Source organism: Corythoichthys intestinalis, chromosome 10, assembly GCF_030265065.1.
Source record: "Corythoichthys intestinalis isolate RoL2023-P3 chromosome 10, ASM3026506v1, whole genome shotgun sequence".
In the NCBI taxonomy this organism is placed as follows: Eukaryota; Metazoa; Chordata; class Actinopteri; order Syngnathiformes; family Syngnathidae; genus Corythoichthys; species Corythoichthys intestinalis.
The window spans coordinates 12,796,382-12,818,763 of NC_080404.1; the positions used below are offsets into that span (position 1 = coordinate 12,796,382).

Genomic DNA, 22,382 nt, shown 5'->3' on the forward strand with positions numbered 1-22,382 from the left:
ATGTGAACATTTACAAATAAAGAACTGAATATTTACTCGGGTGTCCTAATTTATTCACATGACTGTATGCCCTTGTGTTAACGACTCCTGTGTCAACAATTTTTCCGTTCCAGTAGCGCCTTATTCACTGTGAACTGGTAGCAAGCAAGGTGTCAGGCAGTGACCATGTTATCAACAACAACAACAACAAACTTTTTCAACACAAATATTTGATACGCTATTGATTCAATATGTTTTATTTATTGATTTATTTTTAACTAACAAACAAACAAAAAAAATCAACCAAAACACTTTTTTCTCACGAACACCAGGGAATGCTTCAGTACCCTAAGCACCCCAATTCCCATGCCACCGTGGTCCTGCTTCAATAAGATTCCGAACAAAATGGTGTACTAGTGATTTATTTATGAAAAAGAACAATCTTAAACAAGTACAAAACATTGACATTTTGTGCAAGGGAATGACCATGTTGCAAATATATCCTGGAAGAACTTATATTCTTCGTAGATAAATATTTCTCTTCTGTTAACGAAACATTGCACATACCGTAAATGCTGCATATTATTCCTCTGACTCTTGGCCAATAATGTGATAATGTCTCACTGTGTAGCACGTACCATAACTTTTATCCAAAGAACTAAGGTGAAAAGAAGCCTCCAAATCACATATTTAGATTATTTTACCACTGTTTAGACAAATGGTACTGTCAAATCTACCACCAAGTCTTACAGTTGCATTCAGGAAACGGTGCAATTTTACGTACAAATTAAATGGTGGAACATTTCAAAACTTTGCCAATATGGGAGCAGATGTAAACATGTGCTTATTTCTTCTTGACATTTATGGTTCTCAATTATGTGCTTTGTCAGTGTTAACAAATAAATAATATTTACAAACTCTAGAAAAAAAAGAAAAAAAAAAGTAAAAATACCCCAAACAAGCAACAAGCATAAATAATTTACAAAAGTAATTATAATACAGACTTAGTATAAACATCTTTGGCATTTACTAAAATGGCTTTTTAAAAACAGTTGTTCACAAAAAGTCCTCTTTTTAAAAACATTCAGGATTCAAAGAAATGACTTGGAACAATAAAATAGTGTTTTGGTTACTGATACTGTTATTATGACAAACTGTACAAGCGTCAAGAAAAACAGCCTCAAACAGAGTACATTTTGGGTCACATAGTGTAGGAAAACATACAGAATCTAAGTGGTTGTACAATGAATTCTTTAAAAATGTAGTCATAATTACATTAGTTATAATGAAATATTCTGTGTAGTTTCTGCTACCCGTCCACTCACTGTATGTCCATCCTCCCGTGCACCCTCCAGTCAAGGGAACGTACCGCATACATACAAGTCACCCGGAAAATGAAATCATAGTCATGTTATCCTCTCCAGCAGGTAGAAATGGAGGAGTACGGAAAGTCTCATTTACGTTGAAAATGCATTCAGTGAAGATGTGATGTTTACTTTGAGATCCCCGCTTGCCATCTTGATTCAGTTATCTGCAGAAACACGGAGGAAATAGTGGCGATTAGTTGCGTGTTTGTAATCAAGATGTACAACAACACAAATGCTGGGTGGGAGCCTTGCAGTCCAAAGCGCTCAAACAAATGTGTGCACGTGGCACACGGGCATCGTTTTCTGCACGTCAATGCCGGACAGAAAGTTGGAAGTCCTTGAAACACATACTGTACAAACACAGGCGCACACGCACACTCACAAGGTCTTCCACAATGCATCTGGTGCATTGTATAGTACACAAAAAAAGCTGACAAGCGCAAAACATAGCATGACATTCACTTTAAAAAAAAAAAAAAAAAAACGTGCTTTGGCCGACGAAACAACACTGAACACACACAACGTTACCTTGTCAACTTTGTCGGCAACTCCAGCTCATCTGAATATCAAAAGACATGTTGAAGACCTTTTGAGAATTTTCTCATATAGCATGAAAAAAATAGGTCTGCTAATATCCAAAATCTGCATACGCAAGTATACACCTGCCAGTCTTAACTGAGCCTTTAATGTAAAGCACTTTAGGCACTTTAACCGTGTAGTTAAATGCGCTACATAAGTACTGTCCATTTACCATTTAATAGAGCTGTTTAAACAACTGAAGGCTTCTTGGAAGGCAGAGAGAGTTTGCATATGCTTGTTTTTAAACAAAATATTCACCCATTCTGTTGAAACGAGTTCTGTGATGTTAACAAGACGTAAGCAAATCCTGAATTCACCCCATGATCTGGATCCACAACAACATTTCATCGGTTCTCAGTCAACACAAGAGCATATTCCAGAATTATTACGATGATTACATTCACCGTCGGGCCAATTGTATTCATAGCTGCTTTTCATTGGCATTTTTACAACATGGTCTTGAATGAACTTATCATCTTTAACTATGTGTGTTCACATTGACAAATATCTTTTGGAATCACTTGTCAACATGTGTAATTATTTCGAATCACGGTTTTCCATGAAAATGTTGATTCTGAAAAAGTAAGTGGAACCAGCAAGGGCGTAGGTTTGCATAGGGGACGGTAAGGACATAACACTACCAACTTTTCAGGATGCTCAAATCCTGCCCACCAACTTTAAAGCAACCTCATTTGCATTATATAATGAGTTCAGTTAAATAGGTAATTTATATTGTCTTCCCATGTAAGGGTAGAATAGACCCTACCATTATTAATTGAAGTATTTTCAATATGTTCAGACTTACAATTACCCGTTTTCACTTGCTGAATGTGCCAGTCCATTTTTTTCTCTCAAATGCATGTTGGATTGGCTGATGACTTGAACCACCCACCTCCACCCCACACACACACACGCACACCCACACAGCCCCGACAGAATTACATGTCGACGACCCCTTCGAAGAGGAGCGATATTAAAAAATTTTCGGCCAGCAGCAGCAGTAGCCACTGTAAGTAATGTAAAAAGACGTCAATGTCGTGGAGGAGGGGAACACACCACTAATTTTGCTACTTAAAGTCCAAATTTGCATCAGAGTTAGCATAACATTAAATTGGGTGAACTCGCTAACCTGCAAAACTCGAGTAGGAAGCTGCCTCGAGAGTCCGTGTTTCACAGGAAAGTGCTGACAGTCAAAAAAAAAAAAAAAAAAACACATGCTGCTGCTTTTCGTGTTATAAACGGCCTGGTTTAGAAGTTAAGAAGGCTGGTGCATGTTGTGACTTTACACTTTTGAAACCAATTACCTATTAGTGCATTTATTTATTAAATAAAATGTATTTATTTATTTTATACATTATTTATTTAAACATACTTTTCTTCAATGCAGACATTTTTTCAGATAATCATATATTAATCATAATTGAGGTAAAAAGTTGAAATAATCCTGATTTAGATTTTTTTCATAATTGCTCAACCCACTGATGCACTTTAGAGATGAAAATAAAGGAGAAGACGATGAAAGAGACAACTATTTAAAGCACTGTATTACTCTTGTGGTGAGGGACAATGTAGGCTAATAAATAAATAAATAAATGACTTTCTCCCATGAAAATAAAAATAACAACTTTAATTGAGTGGTCTTAAGACAAAGGTTTATTTTTTTTCCATTCCTGGATAGTTCAGAGATTATGAACCGGTTTGTATTTATTGTTTATGCTAATATAATTTAGGTTACTGTATGTTCAAATATTGTAATTTAAATGTGTTAATAGAATGCAGACATTTTTTCTGTTTTCAAAAATGTTTCTTTAGTAGTAGTTTTTGAAAACGAAGATTTAAATTTAATGGTGTATCTCCTGAACCAATACACATGAACGTGAGTATAAGTCAATACAGATGTATTTTGCATTGATCAGTTAGCCTATCAATTCGTTAGGTTCATATTTGTATGAAATGTTGCCCTGACCCCCTTTCATCCAATCTGTTTGATCTAATTAATGTCCCGTCCCTAGCAAAAAGAGTACATGAAGGTTATGCTGTTATATCGTCCCTACCAATGTTGAGACCAAACCTACAGTACGTCCTTGGAAACCAGATACGCATTTCCATTTAGGTTTAAATGTGACCCACTGTCCTTTTAGACTGTGAAAGACTTTCTACAAGTTATGAAAATGTAAGTGTAAAAGTAATATGTACATATAACAATGAAACATATGTGAAAATGGTTTCTACTAACCTCTGCACTCATACTTGAGGTCGGAGAAGAAGACCAGTTCTTGTGAAAAGACAAACAATCCTAACCTTCCGCCAGCGAACGTCTTGTCATAAACTGGCCCCGAGTCAGCCATGATCTGTTTACCCTCGTACACAACAACCCTGTAAACAACGTGGTAAACATATTGCACTGGTTGTGTCTGTTGCAAGGCTCTTTATAACGTACATTTGCACGTCTAGCAAAACGTGGGAAGTATTTGAAAGGTAATGATTAATTCATTCATTTTCCAAGCTGATTATCCTCACGAGGATCACTGGGGGGCTGGAGCCAATCCCAGCTAACTTTGGGCAGTAGGCAGGATACACCCTGAATCGGTGGCCAGCCAATCGCAGGGCACAAGGAGACGAACAACCATTCGCGCACACACTCATACCTAAGGACAATTTAGAGTGTTCAATCTGCCTACCATGCATGATTTTGGGTTGTGGGGGGAAACCGGAGTACCCGGAGAAAACCCACACAGGCACTGGGAGAACATGCAAACTCCACACTGGAAGGCTGAAGCCCAGGATTGAACCCTTGATCTCAGAACTGTGAAGGGGACGTTTTAACCACTCTGTCACCATGCCACAGTTATTAATTGAATAATGTTTAATTTCCTGATTAGAGTTTTCAGTGAGTAAATTACCGTATTGGCCCGAATATAAGACTGCCCTGATTATAAGATGACCCCCTCTTTTTCAAGACTCAAGTTTGAATGAAGACTTTTTGAACACCAAATTACTTTTTATACAGAAAATAATTACAGTACATTCGAAACAAATGATTATAACAATATTTTTGAGAGAAAAAGCATGTTATTTTGCCTCATTCAAATCTTAATATCTGAACATTTAAAAATGCAAGCTAAAATGCAATCACATTTGTAAATGAATGGCTTCTGGTTTTTGAAATGTAAATAAACCAATCTATTGTGATAAAACAACAAAATTGCAATAACTGCATTAACCATCAAAGTGAAGTCTAACTGTAACTAGTCTTGAAACAAATTTGAATAAGAAAAAACATTGCAATAAAATAATGCAAACTGGTTAAACTTGAGAGTAGCTGAGATCTGTCATGACAGAACATCGCTTCAATGATATCTGGCGCCAACTAGCATCGTGAATGGGGAGAGTAGCTGAGATCTGTCATGACAGAACATCGCTTCAATTTTATCTGGCGCCATCTAGCGTCGTGAATGGGTATAATGTCTAGACCGCGAATATAAGACGACCCCCTCTTTTTCAGTCTTATTTCAATGCAAAAAACATCGTCTAATATTCGGGCCAATACGGTAATACCTGTCTTAAGTGTCTCTATTGGTATGTTTTTATAAACAAAATGAAGTGAAATTTTTACCTGATGAAACCAGTTTTTGGTCTATGGATGAGGTGCCACCTGTAAGCTGTGTAATCTTTCCAGCCGATGTTTTTGGGGTCGTGCCAAAGAGTGCGTACCTATATTGAATTAATAATATGAAAATAAATGTCAAAGCTATTAAAGCGGATGACAAATTGTTTGAAATGGAGGTTACCTCTCCGGGAGTGTTGCCCGTGTGCCACAAAGCATTCCTGAGGTGTTCTCCAGTACCGGTGGTCGAATTGACTACTTTGAGTGACACACCAGAGATGCCGAAGGCCTTGGATGGCTTGTCCTCCCAGTAGGTTTGTGTGATCTGCTTCCACATCACTACATAAAAGCGCCCGCTCGACTGGTAGCCAAAAACGAAGCCGGCGTAGTCGTCGTCCCTGTCTGTGTTCACGTACATTGTGCCACTAAAGTCCACAGCACTGAATTCATCAAAGCCTGATGGCGAGAGGGAAAAGCATGAATTTTAGCACATCACGCATCCCTGACTGAATGTAATTTTCCCTGGTTTTACTGAGTGATGCTCACCTACGGCAATGCCCGGGTCAGAGTTGGCAGTTTGTACAAGCTCTTTGCCCTGGTGCCTAACCACCCAGTTGGGGTCGATTTGAGTGGTTCCCTTCGGGTCCAAGTGTACCATCTGAAACTTCCTAAAGTCTGTGACGCTAATGGCGCTGTTCTCTGGGCACACATCAAGGATGTCTGGGATATTGTCGTTGTCGAAGTCATCTTTGCAAGCATCACCTCGTCCATCACCTGGTAAAGAAAGACAGAGAGAAAAGCTTGACCTCATTTGCACTGAAAATAATAATAAGGGACACCCTATTAATGTACAGATGGGTACAAAATTACATTTGTGAATGGTCCTTTGGTGGATGTCACTTGACCTACTGACAATAGGAGAAATTTCTGAGTTGTACTTAATGAAGTGGACAATGAGTGCAGTTAAACACATTTCCCAAATGACTGAAGCTAGAGCAGCCATCTTTTGTCATGGTGTGATAACTATCACTGATGATAGCCGAGGTCCACTTGAGCCAGAAAGCAGGCTTGGAACTCCCAGTGGAAAGGTTGCCGTGAGTCATGAAGGCCGCCGCATGGAAGTAGCTAGCTGCTTTCTGTCATCATGTTTGTTATGGCACACGAAGCTACACTTCTGTCAAATAAACACTATCTGACATGCTGTGAAGAGAGTGAACGCATCGGTGACCAGGGCCTTCTTCCGCAGCAGTCTGTTTCCAGTTAGGCACAGCTGTATAAACTCCAGGTAACCCTGCGCAATTTTGGTACAGCAAACTAATCAAGAGTTAAGCTAAAACAAATAAAAGCTTAACAAGCTGGCATGTGCCCATTTGGGCCGCTCACCGAAGTCATGTGGAATGACATCATCCATGCCAACACGGAGCTCAACACTTTCCACTGCCACATTTGACACACAACATCAGGAAAATTTGAACAGCAGATGAGCGGGACTGGCATCATCACAGGTGCGATTGTTGTGTGCAAACACAACTGTCAGTTTGTACCCGATTTGTGTATTAACAAAGTGTAACTACAGTAACTGTCAGTTTGTACAAGATTTGTGTATTAACAAAGTGTAACTACAGTAGTTTCTTTTATTGTTCTCAAGATGGATGTCAAAAGTTGCACTTTTCCTTTCGACTCCCTTTTAATAATTACATTCAACTTCGAGTGTTTCACTGAAGATACTAAATCAGTGGTTCTTATTCTTAACCTTGCTAAGGGGACTGAACCCCACAAGTTTCACATGTGCGTACAACGAACCCTTCGGAACTAAATAGTAAGGCATTTTTTTTCAAATTCAAAACTGATATTCACTACCGTTCAACCATAGTGTACATAATGAAAAATCCCATATGATAACTTTTGAATGGTAGTGTAGCTAAGCTATAGAAAGCTAATATCTGAGTGATTCCCTATTCAAATTACTTCAAATTTCAAATACACTACAAATAATCGTGCCCTTTGCTGTTGACTTTCACATTGGAAAATGATTTTTTCATTTTCATGTCTACATTCTCATTTTAGTGTTGAATTCTCGCATCACATACTATTTTCATAGTGTAAAATGTGATCCTCGTACCAAGTGCGGGTCAACCTTCCACTGAGCAAACCAGTTTCTGCTCCCATTAGATAGAGGGCTAGCAGTTGAAAGAAATTGAATTACCGTGATTTTCGGACTCCAAGTCGCTAGTTTTTTTCCTCATTTTGAATCCTGTGGCTTATAGTCCAGTGCGACTTATTTGTTGATTTATTTGGGTTAATAGGTAAGACTATTTGACAGCGGCGTCATAAGACTGTCATAAGACCGTCATCATTATGACATGCCACTGTCATGGGCATTAATGAATGATTATGACAGATGTCATTCAATCCGATAAATTTTGTCACTAACTCCATTTATATCCAGCTCAGATGATTTACATTCATTCAAAAGTGACACCATTTGCCGTATGACGGGAAATGCGATCTGTGATAAGTATTCATTAATCAGGACTGCTGCGGCTTATAGTCCGGTGCGGCTTATTTATGAACAAACGCCATTTTGTGTAAAATTTGGTGGGTGGCGGCTTATTGTCAGGTGCGCCTTATAGTCCGAAGATTACAGTAAGCTTGTAAATTGGGGGAAAACTAAAAAAAACGAAACATCTAAAACGAAACTTTTACTTTAGTCAGTTTACAAAAACAGGGCCCTGTGTGTCTGAACCTTTGTCGAACCGCTTAGACTTCCTCACCGAACCCCTGGGGTTCGATCGAACCCAGGTTAAGAACCACTGTACTAGATCCACAGATAATGTTTAGGAACTGCAGTCTATCATCGCAGACAATAAAATATATATATATACTGTATTCTGCTTATTAGCAGTTGTATTCATATTTGGTACTTTTAATTAATATCTATTTACACATTGTTTTTCCTCCTCTGGATTTTTTGGGCAAATGTCAACCAGTTTGTAATGCACAGCACTGACAACTATTCTTTAGCCAACTTCTGACAATGTTGCGTTCTTCCCATTTTACATTGAAGGTTTGTTAAATACATGGCGTCAAAACAGGGATCCATAAAAAGTTAAATAATTGCTCATTAGCTTAATAGAGTATGTTTAAGTATCAGCTTTGAAAGCTGAGTTCTGAAAATAGAAATGACCGTGTTGAACAATAAATTGGATGTATACCCTTCTGTGGGGTACAAAATAAGTCATTGTAGTACTTTTGTAATCAGTATGTTATCAGTATGTTATATGTATTAGGGATGTCCCGATCGGATATTTTCACACCTATATACTGAGTCCCGATCTGATACAGAAAAAAGTGTTATTAGAAAAATATTATTTTTAAAAAACATGTTACCGTCGCACCGTGCCACCTTCAAAATGGGAATTATTTATAAACAAGAATAACGTGGAAAATGCTTGTCCTTATTAAATGTTTCACTGAGTGAGTCCACTAAAATCCACTCACGCTTTGACGCTCACGCTGCTGAGAACAGCCTCTCATTTACACAATGAGTTGCCACACCGCTATAGAGTTTAACAAGCTAAATGATGATTGACACATTTGGGGCTTTGATGGTAAAGCTACCATTCTCCAGGGCACTGCTGACCAAGAAAAGCAGCAGGATGGAGAATGAGAGGCTGTACGAGCATGAAGCAGAAAAACATAAATATATTTTTTAAATTAAGAATCCGATCCTTTTCACCAGATTCCGATCCTCTGAAAAAGGATTTCCGATCACATGATCGGAGCGGGACAGCCCTAAAACTGTATGTATAAATGTATAATATTTACTATGTAGTGAGTGCTTTGGTACTTTCATATACTTTTAACATTATGTGTAATGAAAATGACCGAAACAGACAACCAGCCAGACAACTTGATGATCCTCACCGTCAGAGTCCAGCTGGTCTGCGTTGGGGGTCAGCCTGCAATTGTCCTTATCATCAGGTATACCGTCATTATCATCATCAAAGTCACATGCGTCTCCTTTGCCGTCTTTATCATGGTCTGCCTGGTTGGCATTTGCCACATAAGGACAGTTGTCCTGGTTGTTCTGATGGCCGTCTTCGTCGATATCCTGGTTATTGTCGCATTGATCTCCCACTAAGTCGTTGTCTATGTCCAACTGTTGGGACAACATGAACAGGGTTTATACAGGTGTCAGCAAATCTCATTTAATCCTTTTTAATGCCACTTAAAAATAATTTAATGCCGATGCCCAACTGCAGATAGTTTCACACGCACAAATTGAAAGTAGAGTTGTACGGTAATGAGTTTTTAACCGATATTGAGCAACTCCAAAAATCAGATACCGATATCAAACAGATATCGATATACGCAGTCGTGGACTTAAAATATTATGGCTAATTGTATTGTGATGCCCAACTGCATACTTTAATAATGATAAATGCAACAACTTCAGGGTTTTCCAATAAACATTATGTGAAACAACAGAATAAGTTCAACTGTAATTATGGAAAAAGTACCTATATAATGCAAACATCAGTTTTTTGGGATCAAGTGCAAGTGCAAAGTACCAATAAGGCACTGCCATGTCACATAAGGCTCACACAGTGCTTCTGGCTCAAAAAAACAACAACATAGGCATTCAGCTTCAGTACAGTGAATGAGGTATGTAATGATTTTACAATTAATTATTATTCAATCATTTATTGTTCATTTAATTTTTGCACCATGAATGCAGATGGCCCGCTCACGTAACAGATCTAGTTTGGAGACATCTAATGGTCAATAAGCATAACTGTTGTGCTAAGCTGTGACCAGCCGTTGTACAAAGGCTTCTACATTCACTTTGAAGGCAACATGCATTACGGCCCAAAACCAATAATCAAAACTGATGTCAAGATTATCCGATATCATTTTAAAATGCTTTTATCGGTCGATATAATCAGTTACCTGATAATATCGGACAACTCTAATAAATGATGTAAAAAAAAGTTTTTACATTACAATTGCAAAATTTTTAGGGCCTCGAATATTTAGTTTAATGCTTTTTAAGGCCTGAATTTTGACAAAATTAATTTATTTACTTTTAATGTTTTTTAATGACCCACATAAACACTGATGAAGGAATAGGTATTTGATGGCTTTTGGCATCCTTCAGGAGCAGTGTGTTAAAGTACCTGCAAAGGATATTTGTTTTTCTCAATTGCTTTGGTACGTTTCTCAGATCGGAATTGAAATTCTAACAGCTACTTGTTCAATCCTCACGACATTGTATCACTTGTGCACATCAAAAAAGCAGTTTCTCGTTTCTTTCTGTATCGCAGTGAGATGGTTTGTCATGAAATTGTAAAAACAGTAAATGTGTAAACTTAATCTTTTCCAGTCTCTTGCAATCAGTCTCCCACACAGAAAGGTGGAACTTGCAATATTCATCATAACTTATGTACAGTATACCACCTTCAGCATCAAAACCATCCACCAGAGTAACTGTTCAATTGAGAGCATGACAAAGCAATTTGACTGTCTTGTCTGTAAACAATGAAACTAGAACTTGTCATTCTGACAGCACTGACATGTTCATTAACACAGACATTTAATTTTGAGCGATAGACTAAGTATTTTGCACAAAAAACTGGCGTTTTGCAGGTAGTCCATGTTGTTTTGCTACTTGTGCGACACGTTGAGAGGATTGAACAAGTTTTGAGAATTTCCATTATGATCTGAGAAACGTACCGAAGCCATTGATTGAGATAAGCTGTAATTTAATGAATTTTAATGCTTTTTTTTTTTATGACCAGCATAAACCCTGATGAAGAATTAGGTGTTTGATGACTTTTGGCACCTTTCAGGAGCAGTGTGTTACAGTACCTGCAGAGGATTGTGCAGCAGGGGACAGTTATCACACTGGTCACCAACTCCATCCATGTCTGTGTCCTTCTGATCCGTATTGTATACAAGAGGGCAGTTGTCATTCTCATTTAGGATTTCTACGGTAAACAAATATGGATTGTGGGTAGAAGACACAGCAGTCATATCCCATTAATCCTGACATTTTTAGGGTTCATTTACCATCTCCATCAATGTCTATAGCACAGGCATCCCCTTCCCCATTGTGGTCCGTATCAATCTGGTTAGGATTATGTTCGTAAGGACAGTTATCACAGCGGTCCCCTACTTCATCTTTATCAAAGTCAGACTGGCGAGGGTTGTAGAGAAGGGCGCAGTTGTCCTAAAGTTGAAAAAGCAAGCTTGTTAGAGGATTCTCCATGTCTAGAGGACGAATAAGGCTACGTTAATATGTCAAAAACATCTCACACCCTTTCATCCAGGATCCCGTCATTGTCGTCATCTTTATCACAAGCATCTCCTTGACCATCTTTGTCGAAGTCTTCTTGTCCAGAATTGGGCAGGTTGGGGCAGTTGTCCTGAAAAAGGAGAATAAAGACTTCTAATTACTAACTGGTTTCAACAAAAAATGATGTAAGGAAAGGAAATCGAGCGGCGTACCTTCTTGCAATGGTAGGTTGCATTGGCTCCACACACGAGGTTGTTATTAGGCCAGCCATCAAGGTCTGAGTCTTCCCCACAGATATAGCCATCGCCAGCATAACCGGTGCGACACTCACACTTATACATAGGCTCACTGAAATGGCTCAGGTATATACATTCAGCTGATCTATGGCAGTTGTGTGTCTTGTCCTTGCAGGGATTCTCTGGCTCACACACCTGTATTACAAACAAATGTGGTTGAGACTTGGAATGGTCTGAAATTTTTATGGTTCTATTTGGAAATCACTTTTCAAAATATGGGCAGCTCTCAACGGTTAAGAAATACATTTTGGACAAAGTATTTGAAAGCGTTGCTGATTTGATAGAATCCTACTTAATGCATCACACATCCCACTGTGGCTCAACACTGCGTCATAAGGTACTCACAGCTGCCACTCATTACCGGCGGACCAAAATATGACTTGGCTTTGAAAGCTACTCCATGAGCTCAAAGAGTAGAAAGTGGCAGTAAGAGCAGGCCTTTGATCAAAAACCCTGAAATGGAACCATTCACTGCCAGCGGTGAGACAATTCCAGTATCCTCAAATCAAATAATTCTGCGACTGGGGCATGGCAATTTAGACGAGCGACTGCAAAGGCCAGTAGAGGGGCAAAAAGTAGCTTCGTCATAGAAGGAGTATAATTATGTGTTGCTTTAGTTGTGGATTACTGAGCTTTAGATATGTTTTTATTAGGGCTGTCAAACGATAAAAATTTTTAATCGAGTTAATCACAGTTTAAAAATTAATTAATCGTAATTAATCGCAATTCATACCATCTCTAAAATATGCCATATTTTTCTGTAAATTATTGTTGGAATGGAAAGATAAGTAAAGTAGTAATTGAAAATACACCACAAGGTGTCAATGCCGAGTTTTAAATTAATTAGGGATCTAGCCAAGTCAATGTCTGAGTAAGTTTGATGTGTATTTTGCATAGCTATTTTGATTGGGAATGCCAGTTCTCTTTGCACTGAGCGCTTTTCTTTTTGTGAACATTATTTTTGTTGTGCTTTCACTAAATGATACTGTAGCGACTTAAAAGTTCCGCCCAAATGCATGCAGGGAAGTTGTGCAACCATGACTGTCAGTAGTGGCTCCAAATGTTATACAGAATGGCCTGCGTTGTGTTTAATTAAGTGTTTTAAGAACAGAGATTGTCTCCTTTCCGCCCAAAAGCATGCTGGGAAAATGTGTAACCATCACTGACAGTAGTGGCTGCCAACGGTATACAATATGGTCTGTGTTGTGTTCATATAAACATGTTAAGAAAAAGATGCCCAAATGCATGATGGGATATTAGGCAACCATAAATGTCAGTGGTGGCTGCAAATGGTGTACAGTATGTTCTGCGTTGTGTTCAATTATGCGTTTCAAGAAAAAGATCATCTCCTTCTTCGCCCAAATGCATGCTGGTAAACTGGGCAACCATGACTGTCAGTAGTGGCTGCAAATGGTATACAATATATTCTGCGTTACATTCAATTAAGTGTGTTAAGAAAAAGATGGTCTGATCGTCAATGAACGCCTGTGTCCACTCGCATTCCTCTGCCTTGTCACTCCCACTGTGCTAAAACGGCGTCAATGTAAATTGTTTGAGGCAACGCATGAACAGGTCGTTCCGTGCATGTGTAAATTGCGTCAAATATTTTAACGTGATTAATTTTAAAAAAATAATTACCGCCCGTTAACGCGATAAATTTGACAGCCCTAGTTTTTATTCAAAGTAGTAATCGGAAAGTGTTGTTCCGATACCATTTTTTTTATCACCTGTTACATGGCTGGAACAAGGGTAATAAGCTAGTGCTAATAACATTCCAATACGATGCTGTTTGAAAAAATATACAAAACAGCTTTTTTTTTTTTTTTTTAACATAAGACTTCAGAGTAAGTGTGCAAAAGATGTTCATAGAATACAACTCTTGTAATTTAACCTTATTAGATGGAATGCAGCAGTGGCGCGGGAAGTAAGGTGCCGAGGGTGCTGCAGCACCCCCTGGTGTTGGGGAGTAAAAAAAGTGTTTTGGTAGATTCTTTTTATTTAAAAAAAATAATAAATGAATCAATAAAACATATTGAAACAATAGCCTATTTAACTTTGCTGATTAAATATATACAGTATGTTGATTTTTTTTTTTTTTCCTTAATAACATAATCACCACTTGATACCTTGCTTGCTACCAGGTCATGTTGGATGAAGCTCTATATCGGAACGGAAAAGTTAACTGTTGACAGAGGAGGTGTTAACATAGCGCAAAAACAAACTAGCCATTTTTTCTTTACAATAATAGCAACATTTTCTAAAATTCAACTTGAGGTTGAAAATAAAGATGATTATGATAGTTTATAATAGTGCCCAGCGAGGAAAAGTTAGCTGCAGATTTAGACCGTGGTGAACTTCAAATAGTTTGCATTGTAGCCATATTAGTGTTTGTTGTTTCTGTTGAGCTGCCACCATTCAGAGCGCTGTTGGATATTTGTGAGCAATTTATTTGAGTGTTGTGAAATGTGAGTGTTAAACTGAAGCTTATTGGACCTTTTAGTTTTCAAATGAGTTCGCGTGTCATCGTGCCGTATAGCTGCGGGGATTTGTATTATAATACACGGGCGTTTTTATTTCCAATACAAAAACTCCAACACACACTGTAGGTGAAATAGAACTTTGTAGTAGCCTAGTAGCAGTATGCACACTATCCAGCATGTGTGTGTACTGCCTTGTATGGAGAAAAAGTGCGAGCATGACAAATATGACGAAATAATAACGAAACAGCTGTTTTTGCATGGGAAAAACAAAGTAAGATCCCCAGCACACTCTGTTGTGAATGACTTCCAGCACTCCTTGAATGTGTTGACTATACTTCATAAAGCAATATATACATGGGCAAACATTTTCTGCCACTTTTAGGCAAGATCTATATCTTACCTGCTTGTTTATCTTGGCTTCCTCCACTCCCATCCCAAATGGTTGGGTGCCCTTGTAGCGTTTAGGGCAAGGCAGGCAATGGAACCCTGGATCGGTGTTGACGCAGCGCTGCTGTCCGCCCACGTTGAAGCATATGTCAGAAACCATATCACACTGGAAAAGGTGCAATAGAAATAAAAAAGATTATCATTACATTGATTAGTCTTAAACATCCAGCTCATTTGCTTATGTCATAGTACATAGAACATTTACCTCATTGATATCTTCACAGTAGGTACCATTTCCACGGAAGCCGGCAGGGCATGGCCCACACTCCCAAGAGCCGTCTGGAGAACTGTTGCAGTCCACCCCTCCAAAGCATGGGTTAGACAGACAGCCATCTATACGGGATAGACAGGATGAATTTGAGATTTGAGTCAATTAAATTCAGATTGTACAACTATTACTGATTCTAAAAGTATTAAAATACAGTATATGGCATTAGCAAAATCATAATCTAGAAGAGATTCTGCCATCGATAACCAAGACCTTACCAACAGGACAGTCTTTTTTGTTACAGCTGTCTCTGTCGTTGACCTCTCCGATACACTTCCTGCCGCCATACTGAGGATAAGGACTGTTGCATTCACGTTTTCTGCTTTTAATTCCACCACCACATGTTGCTGAGCAGGTTGCCCATGGAGACCAAGGCCCCCAACCTCCATCAACTAATAAAACAAAACAAGATTTTATGTTAGAAGTTAGCAGTGATGGATGAAGTACTCACTTTTTTTGACTTAAGTAAAAGTACAGATACAAGGGTAAAAAAAAAAAAATACCCAAGTAAAAGTACAAAAGAACTTGCTTTAAAATTTACAAGTAAAAAGTAAAAGTATACTAGTATATATGGCGGAAAACACAGACAAGGCTGAAAAGCGGTTTCTGCTCTTGCACCCCTCTTTAAAATAAACTGCTGTATTTTAAGCCTAAAGAAATGTTGTGTTTGATAGAACATTATGTCTATATGCTGCCGTAGCAGATTCATGGCGCATTAAGCCTGCAAACTATTTGAAATTTGTCCGTTTTACCCTGGAGACCCCCGTTTACAGATGTCGCGCAACCGTTTTTGTTTCAACCTAGCCATAAAAAAAGGTAAGTAATTATATTTATTATTCAAAATGTCTGTCATTTTTATCTTAAAATCATTAATTGATGTCTAATATTTATTTTAAACATATTACGTCACAATGAAAAAAATAGTGTTTGTTAATAAATCACAGATATCTCATAACTATTGCTTAATTGTATTTATTATTATTTTTTTTTTTGTTAGTCGCTTTTCCCCAATATTTTAGATGATAATTAATCGATCCAAACAAAGAAAAAAAATTTTTTTTTAATCATTTAAAAGGGTAAATACCGTATAGGAAAAAGAAAATCTTGACCACCCTTGTTATATTACCATGTTTCACCCATAAAATCCCCCAAAAATCCGGCTGTGGCCATTCACAGCACTTTCTTGACACTCGGTGATACACGCCACATGGAGTTTTTAGATCGAAAAGAAGTAAGTACGCGATAATATCCCGTTAAAATCATGGCGTCTTTAATTATGCTCTCTCATGCTTTCAACTCCAGTTAGGGTTTTGCTGTTTAATTTTTTTTCTTTTTAAATGCCCTCCTGTTCACATTTTTTCTTCCCCCAGAAAATTAAGATTTTAAGCTTTTCAATGATGTATCACACATGCATATGGGAAAATTTTGAAATTTGGCGAAATTGGAGGTCAGAAGCTTAGCAAGCTCAAAAAACTCCCAAACTAAACAAAATAATATCTCCTGGCAAACTGATAAACAGGTCAGACCTTTCTTCAGCTGATTACCAGTTGTACAGTGCCTTGCAAAAGTATTCGGCCCCCTTGAATCTTGCAACCTTTCGCCACATTTCAGGCTTCAAACATAAAGATATGAAATTTAATTTTTTTGTCAAGAATCAACAACAAGTGGGACACAATCGTGAAGTGGAACAACATTTATTGGATAATTTAAACTTTTTTAACAAATAAAAAAATGAAAAGTGGGGCGTGCAATATTATTCGGCCCCTTTACTTTCAGTGCAGCAAATTCACTCCAGAAGTTCAGTGAGGATCTCTGAATGATCCAATGTTGTCCTAAATGACTGATGATGATAAATAGAATCCACCTGTGTGTAATCAAGTCTCCGTATAAATGCACCTGCTCTGCGATAGTCTCGGGGTTCTGTTTAAAGTGCAGAGAGCATTATGAAAACCAAGGAACACACCAGGCAGGTCAGAGATACTGTTGTGGAGAAGTTTAAAGCCGGATTTGGATACAAAAAGATTTCCCAAGCTTTAAACATCTCAAGGAGCACTGTGCAAGCCATCATATTGAAATGGAAGGAGCATCAGACCACTGCAAATCTACCAAGACCCGGCCGTCTATCCAAACTTTCTTCTCAAACAAGGAGAAAACTGATCAGAGATGCAGCCAAGAGGCCCATGATCACTCTGGATGAACTGCAGAGATCTACAGCTGAGGTGGGAGAGTCTTTCCATAGGACAACAATCAGTCGTACACTGCACAAATCTGGCCTTTATAGAAGAGTGGCAGGAAGAAAGCCATTTCTCAAAGACATCCATAAAAAGTCTCGTTTAAAGTTTGCCACAAGCCACCTGGGAGACACACCAAACATGTGGAAGAAGGTGCTCTGGTCAGATGAAACCAAAATTGAACTTTTTGGCCACAATGCAAAACGATATGTTTGACGTAAAAGCAACACAGCTCATCACCCTGAACACACCATCTCCACTGTCAAACATGGTGGTAGCAGCATCATGGTTTGGGCCTGCTTTTCTTCAGCAGGGACAGGGAAGATGATTAAAATTGACGGGAAGATGGATGCAGCCAAATACAGGAACATTCTGGAAGAAAACCTGTTGGTATCTGCACAAGACCTGAGACTGGGACGGAGATTTATCTTCCAAAAGGACAATGATCCAAAACATAAAGCCAAATCTACAATGGAATGGTTAAAAAATAAACGTATCCAGGTGTTAGAATGGCCAAGTCAAAGTCCAGACCTGAATCCAATCGAGAATCTGTGGAAAGAGCTGAAGACTGCTGTTCACTAACACTCTCCATCCAACCTCACTGAGCTCGATCTGTTTTGCAAGGAAGAATGGGCAAGAATGTCGGTCTCTTGATGTGCAAAACTGATAGAAACATACCCCAAGCGACTTGCAGCTGTAATTGGAGCAAAAGGCGGCGCTACAAAGTATTAATGCAAGGGGGCCGAATAATATTGCACGCCCCACTTTTCAGTTTTTTATTTGTTAAAAAAGTTTAAATTATCCAATAAATTTTGTTCCACTTCACGATTGTGTCCCACTTGTTGTTGATTCTTGACAAAAAAATTAAAATTTTATATCTTTATGTTTGAAGCCTGAAATGTGGCGAAAGGTCGCAAGGTTCAAGGGGGGCGAATACTTTTGCAAGGCACTGTACTTATAATTCTTCTTCTTCTTTAGCTTAATGGTGGATTGCAAGCAAATATCCGGTGCATACCCCCACCTACTGTACAAGAGTAGTAGAGTACCCATCTGAAAGCGCACTCGCGCTGCTCTCACTGTTGGTTTTTATTAGTCAATATCTTGTTCACCGGCCTAATCTTGCTTGAACTTATGCTGCTGCCTCTAGTGCTCAATTACGGTATAGTTGCACAGGGCTTATTGATTGTGCCGGAGGAATGAAAACAAAAATATCAATTCACAATGTTCACAAACAAACAAGCAAGGAAACAAACTAACTAACTAACTAATGTGTAACGCAGGCAAGAATTTGAAAAGTAGTGGAGTAAAAAGTACAGATATGTGTTGTAAAATGTAGTGAAGTAAAAAGTATCACTTCATATTTGTACTCAAGTAAAGTACATATACAATCAATGTACCTAAATACAGTAATGAGGTACTTTTATTTCATTAAATTCCATGACTGGAAGCCGTATAAAGAACGCAGTGTTAGCATGTTTTCCCACAGTATAAAATAATGCTAATAAAAAGTTAAAAACATGTCATTTGGAGGCTCCAAAAGGTAGGTTCCAAAGATTTTTGAGAGCTGTAACAGTGCATACAGTGGGGCAAATAAGTATTCAGTCCACCACCAATTGTGCAAGTTCTCCGACTGGAAAAGATTAGAGAGGCCTGTAATTGTCAACATGGGTAAACCTCAACCATGAGAGACAGAATGTGGAAAACAAACAAAAAAAAGAAAATCACATTGTTTGATTTTTAAAGAATTTATTTCCAAATTAGAGTGGAAAATAAGTATTTGGTCACCTACAAACAAGCAAGATTTCTGGCTGTCAAAGAGGTCTAACTTCTTCTAACAAGGTCTAACGAGGTCTATCGAGGCTCCACTCGTTACCTGTATTAATGGGACCTGTTTTAACTCATTATCAGTATAAAAGACACCTGTCCAAAACCTCAGTCAGTTACACTCCAAACTCCACAATGGCCAAGACCAAAGAGCTGTCGAAGGACACCAGAGACAAAATTGTAGACCTGCACCAGGCTGAATTTGCAATAGGTAAAACGCTTGGTGTAAAGAAATCAACTGTGGGAGCAATTATTAGAAAATGGAAGACATACAAGACCACTAATAATCTCCCTCCATCTGGGGCTCCATGCAAGATCTCACCCCGTGGTGTCAAAATGATAACAAGAACGGTGAGCAAAAATCCCAGAACCACATGGGGGGACCTAGTGAATGACCTACAGAGAGCTGGGACCACAGTAACAAAGGCTACTATCAGTAACACAATGCGCCGCCAGGGACTCAAATCCTGCACTGCCAGACGTGTCCCCCTGCTGAAGAAAGTACACGTCCAGGCCCGTCTGCGGTTCGCTAGAGAGCATTTGGATGATCCAGAAGAGGACTGGGAGAATGTGTTATGGTCAGATGAAACCAAAATAGAGCTTTTAGGTAGAAACACAGGTTCTCGTGTTTGGAGGAGAAAGAATACTGAATTGCATCCGAAGAACACCATACCACTGTGAAGCATGGGGGTGGAAACATCATGCTTTGGGTCTGTTTTACTGCAAAGGGACCAGGACGACTGATCTGTGTAAAGGGAAGAATGAACGGAGCCATGTATTAAGAGATACTGAGTGAAAATCTCCTTCCATCAGCAAGGGCATTGAAGATGAGACGTGGCTGGGTCTTTCAACATGACCATGATCCCAACACACAACCAGGGCAACAAAGGAGTGGCTTCGTAAGAAGCATTTCAAGGTCCTGGAGTGGCCTAGCCAGTCTCCAGATCTCAACCCCATAGAAAATGTGTGGAGGGAGTTGAAAGTCCATGTTGCCCAACGACAGCCCCAAAACATCACTGCTCTAGAGGAAATCTGCATGGAGGAATGGGCCAAAATACCAGCAACAGTGTGTGAAAAGCTTGTGAAGAGTTACAGAAAACGTTTAGCCTCTGTTATTGCCAACAAAGGGTACATAACAAAGTATTGAGATGAACTTTTGGTATTGACCAAATACTTATTTTCCACCATGATTTGCAAATAAACTCTTTAAAAATCGAACAATGTGATTTTCTGTCTTTTTTTTCCACATTCTGTCTCTCATGGTTGAGGTTTACCCATGTTGACAATTACAGGCCTCTCTAATATTTTCAATTGGGAGAACTTGCACTATTAGTGGTTGACTAAATACTTATTTGCCCCACTGTATATGTTCTGAAAAAGTTTGATTAAATTGCTTGAGGGAACTAAAAAAAAAAGTCCAGTTTCTTGTAGGTGAGCCAGTGAGTCGGAAGCTGCAGGCTTAACACTTCAACAAAGAAATTGAGGTCAACATTTCTTGAAAGAGGCTAGTCCAAAACACATGTTGCATCAGGCGAGCTTCAAGGTGCAAAGAGGTAACGCTGCTGCGATACTCACTCGGACAAGGCTCTGCAGTGCAGAGCTGAGTCTCTCGACCATTGCCTTCACAGTCTTTTCCCCCAAGCTGAGGCATGGGGGCATTACAGTGTCGTATCCTGGTGATCTGGCCATCTCCGCAGGTCACCGAGCAGGACGACCAAGGCGACCACAAGCTCCATCCTCCATCCTGGCGAACTAAAACATCAGACATAGGACGCGAGCAGCAGTATTGCACATTATCCTCCAAGATTTTCTTTGTGGAAATGAAAAAAAGCAATTTAATCTGCCAACATTTAACAAAAATGGCAACCACGTTTTCCACAAGTAAATATAGTATTATGTGATGTTGGAGGCCGTGGCTCACTTTCAAAGATGTTCCAAGGATCTTGCGCCAGTGTTTACATCACAATGTGTAAGCTATCATCAAGCGGTGAGACTGACTCAGCCATTCACACTAACGGAGTGTAATGTAATGTTAGCCTCAACCAATAACAGGACAATCCCTCAATCTACAATCTCTTGAGAAGTCGATATGTTCATTTTACCCAACATTATGTAGCAAAAATCCTCAAATGATTATATTTATTGTATATAAAATGACTAGAGTCACTAGTATTACATGATAGCCTACAAACCAACCATGAAGCCCAACCACACTGTGATTAAACAACATTAATTGTAGGTGATCTGGAGGACAATTTAATCAAATTTACATTACAACCCTCGTTCTCATTTTGTGGACATTGGTAAAATACATACAATCGTAAAGATTATTCATATTCTCACCACGACTGTCACATTTTCCTGGGCTGCACTTGCGAGTTTGGATCGAAGGTCCTGTACAGGGGTTACTGGTGGCGTCACAAGACCTTCCCCTCTGTTGAGTTCCTGTCCCGCAAGTGACCGTGCACTCCGTCCACTCAGACCATGGGGACCAGCCATGTTCACTGCCTTTAGCTGCATAAATTAGAAGCACAACTCCAATAAGCAACAGTACTCTTAAATTTTTATGCGCTAACATTATTAAAACTATCTGAAGACCCTTTCCCCCAAAAATTGATATCAACAAATTAGCATCATGAAAATGTATTTTCATGATAAAACACGTTTTTTAATGATGTTTCAAAAATTTTTTGAAGTTAAACATTACATTACACAACACAACAGTAAGCATTTTTGAGAAGGGTCTGTTTTGTCATAAATTTAGATTTTTGAAGTATCGTATTTTCTGCACTATAAGGCGCATCTAAAAGCTTTTAATTTTATCAACACTCAACAGTGCACCTTATAATCCGATGTGCCTTATATACAGGTCGTCCCCGGGTTATGACGTAACCGATTTACGTGATTTCGACTTTACGACACGTGTCTCGTTCGCTGTTTTTTCTAAAGTCTTTTTTTTTTTTTTTTAAGTCGCGTGTCTCGTCCGCCACCTCTCAGCATTGATGG

At 38.8% G+C, this 22,382-nt stretch overlaps 1 protein-coding gene across 3 annotated transcripts in view; it reads right to left on the reverse strand.

Moving 5' to 3' along the window:
- Positions 1–281: 281 nt before the first annotated feature.
- The window catches only part of thbs2a (thrombospondin 2a), a 38,202-nt gene continuing 16,101 nt past the window's right edge, over positions 282–22,382 (reverse strand). Inside the window, exons 8-23 of one of the 3 annotated variants that reach the window (XM_057848491.1) lie at positions 21,720–21,890; positions 20,952–21,128; positions 15,540–15,713; positions 15,259–15,386; positions 15,007–15,159; positions 12,043–12,261; positions 11,853–11,960; positions 11,605–11,764; positions 11,404–11,522; positions 9,460–9,694; positions 6,079–6,306; positions 5,717–5,988; positions 5,542–5,639; positions 4,162–4,301; positions 1,875–1,905; positions 283–1,510 (exon numbers count right to left, since the gene is read on the reverse strand). In XM_057848491.1, coding sequence (XP_057704474.1) covers positions 1,507–1,510; positions 1,875–1,905; positions 4,162–4,301; positions 5,542–5,639; positions 5,717–5,988; positions 6,079–6,306; positions 9,460–9,694; positions 11,404–11,522; positions 11,605–11,764; positions 11,853–11,960; positions 12,043–12,261; positions 15,007–15,159; positions 15,259–15,386; positions 15,540–15,713; positions 20,952–21,128; positions 21,720–21,890 — 2,417 coding nt within the window. In that variant the 3' untranslated portion in view covers positions 283–1,506. Of the gene's footprint in view, positions 1,511–1,874; positions 1,906–4,161; positions 4,302–5,541; positions 5,640–5,716; positions 5,989–6,078; positions 6,307–9,459; positions 9,695–11,403; positions 11,523–11,604; positions 11,765–11,852; positions 11,961–12,042; positions 12,262–15,006; positions 15,160–15,258; positions 15,387–15,539; positions 15,714–20,951; positions 21,129–21,719; positions 21,891–22,382 lie in introns of all 3 variants that reach the window. The other 2 variants (XM_057848492.1, XM_057848493.1) reach the window with 2 other exon arrangements.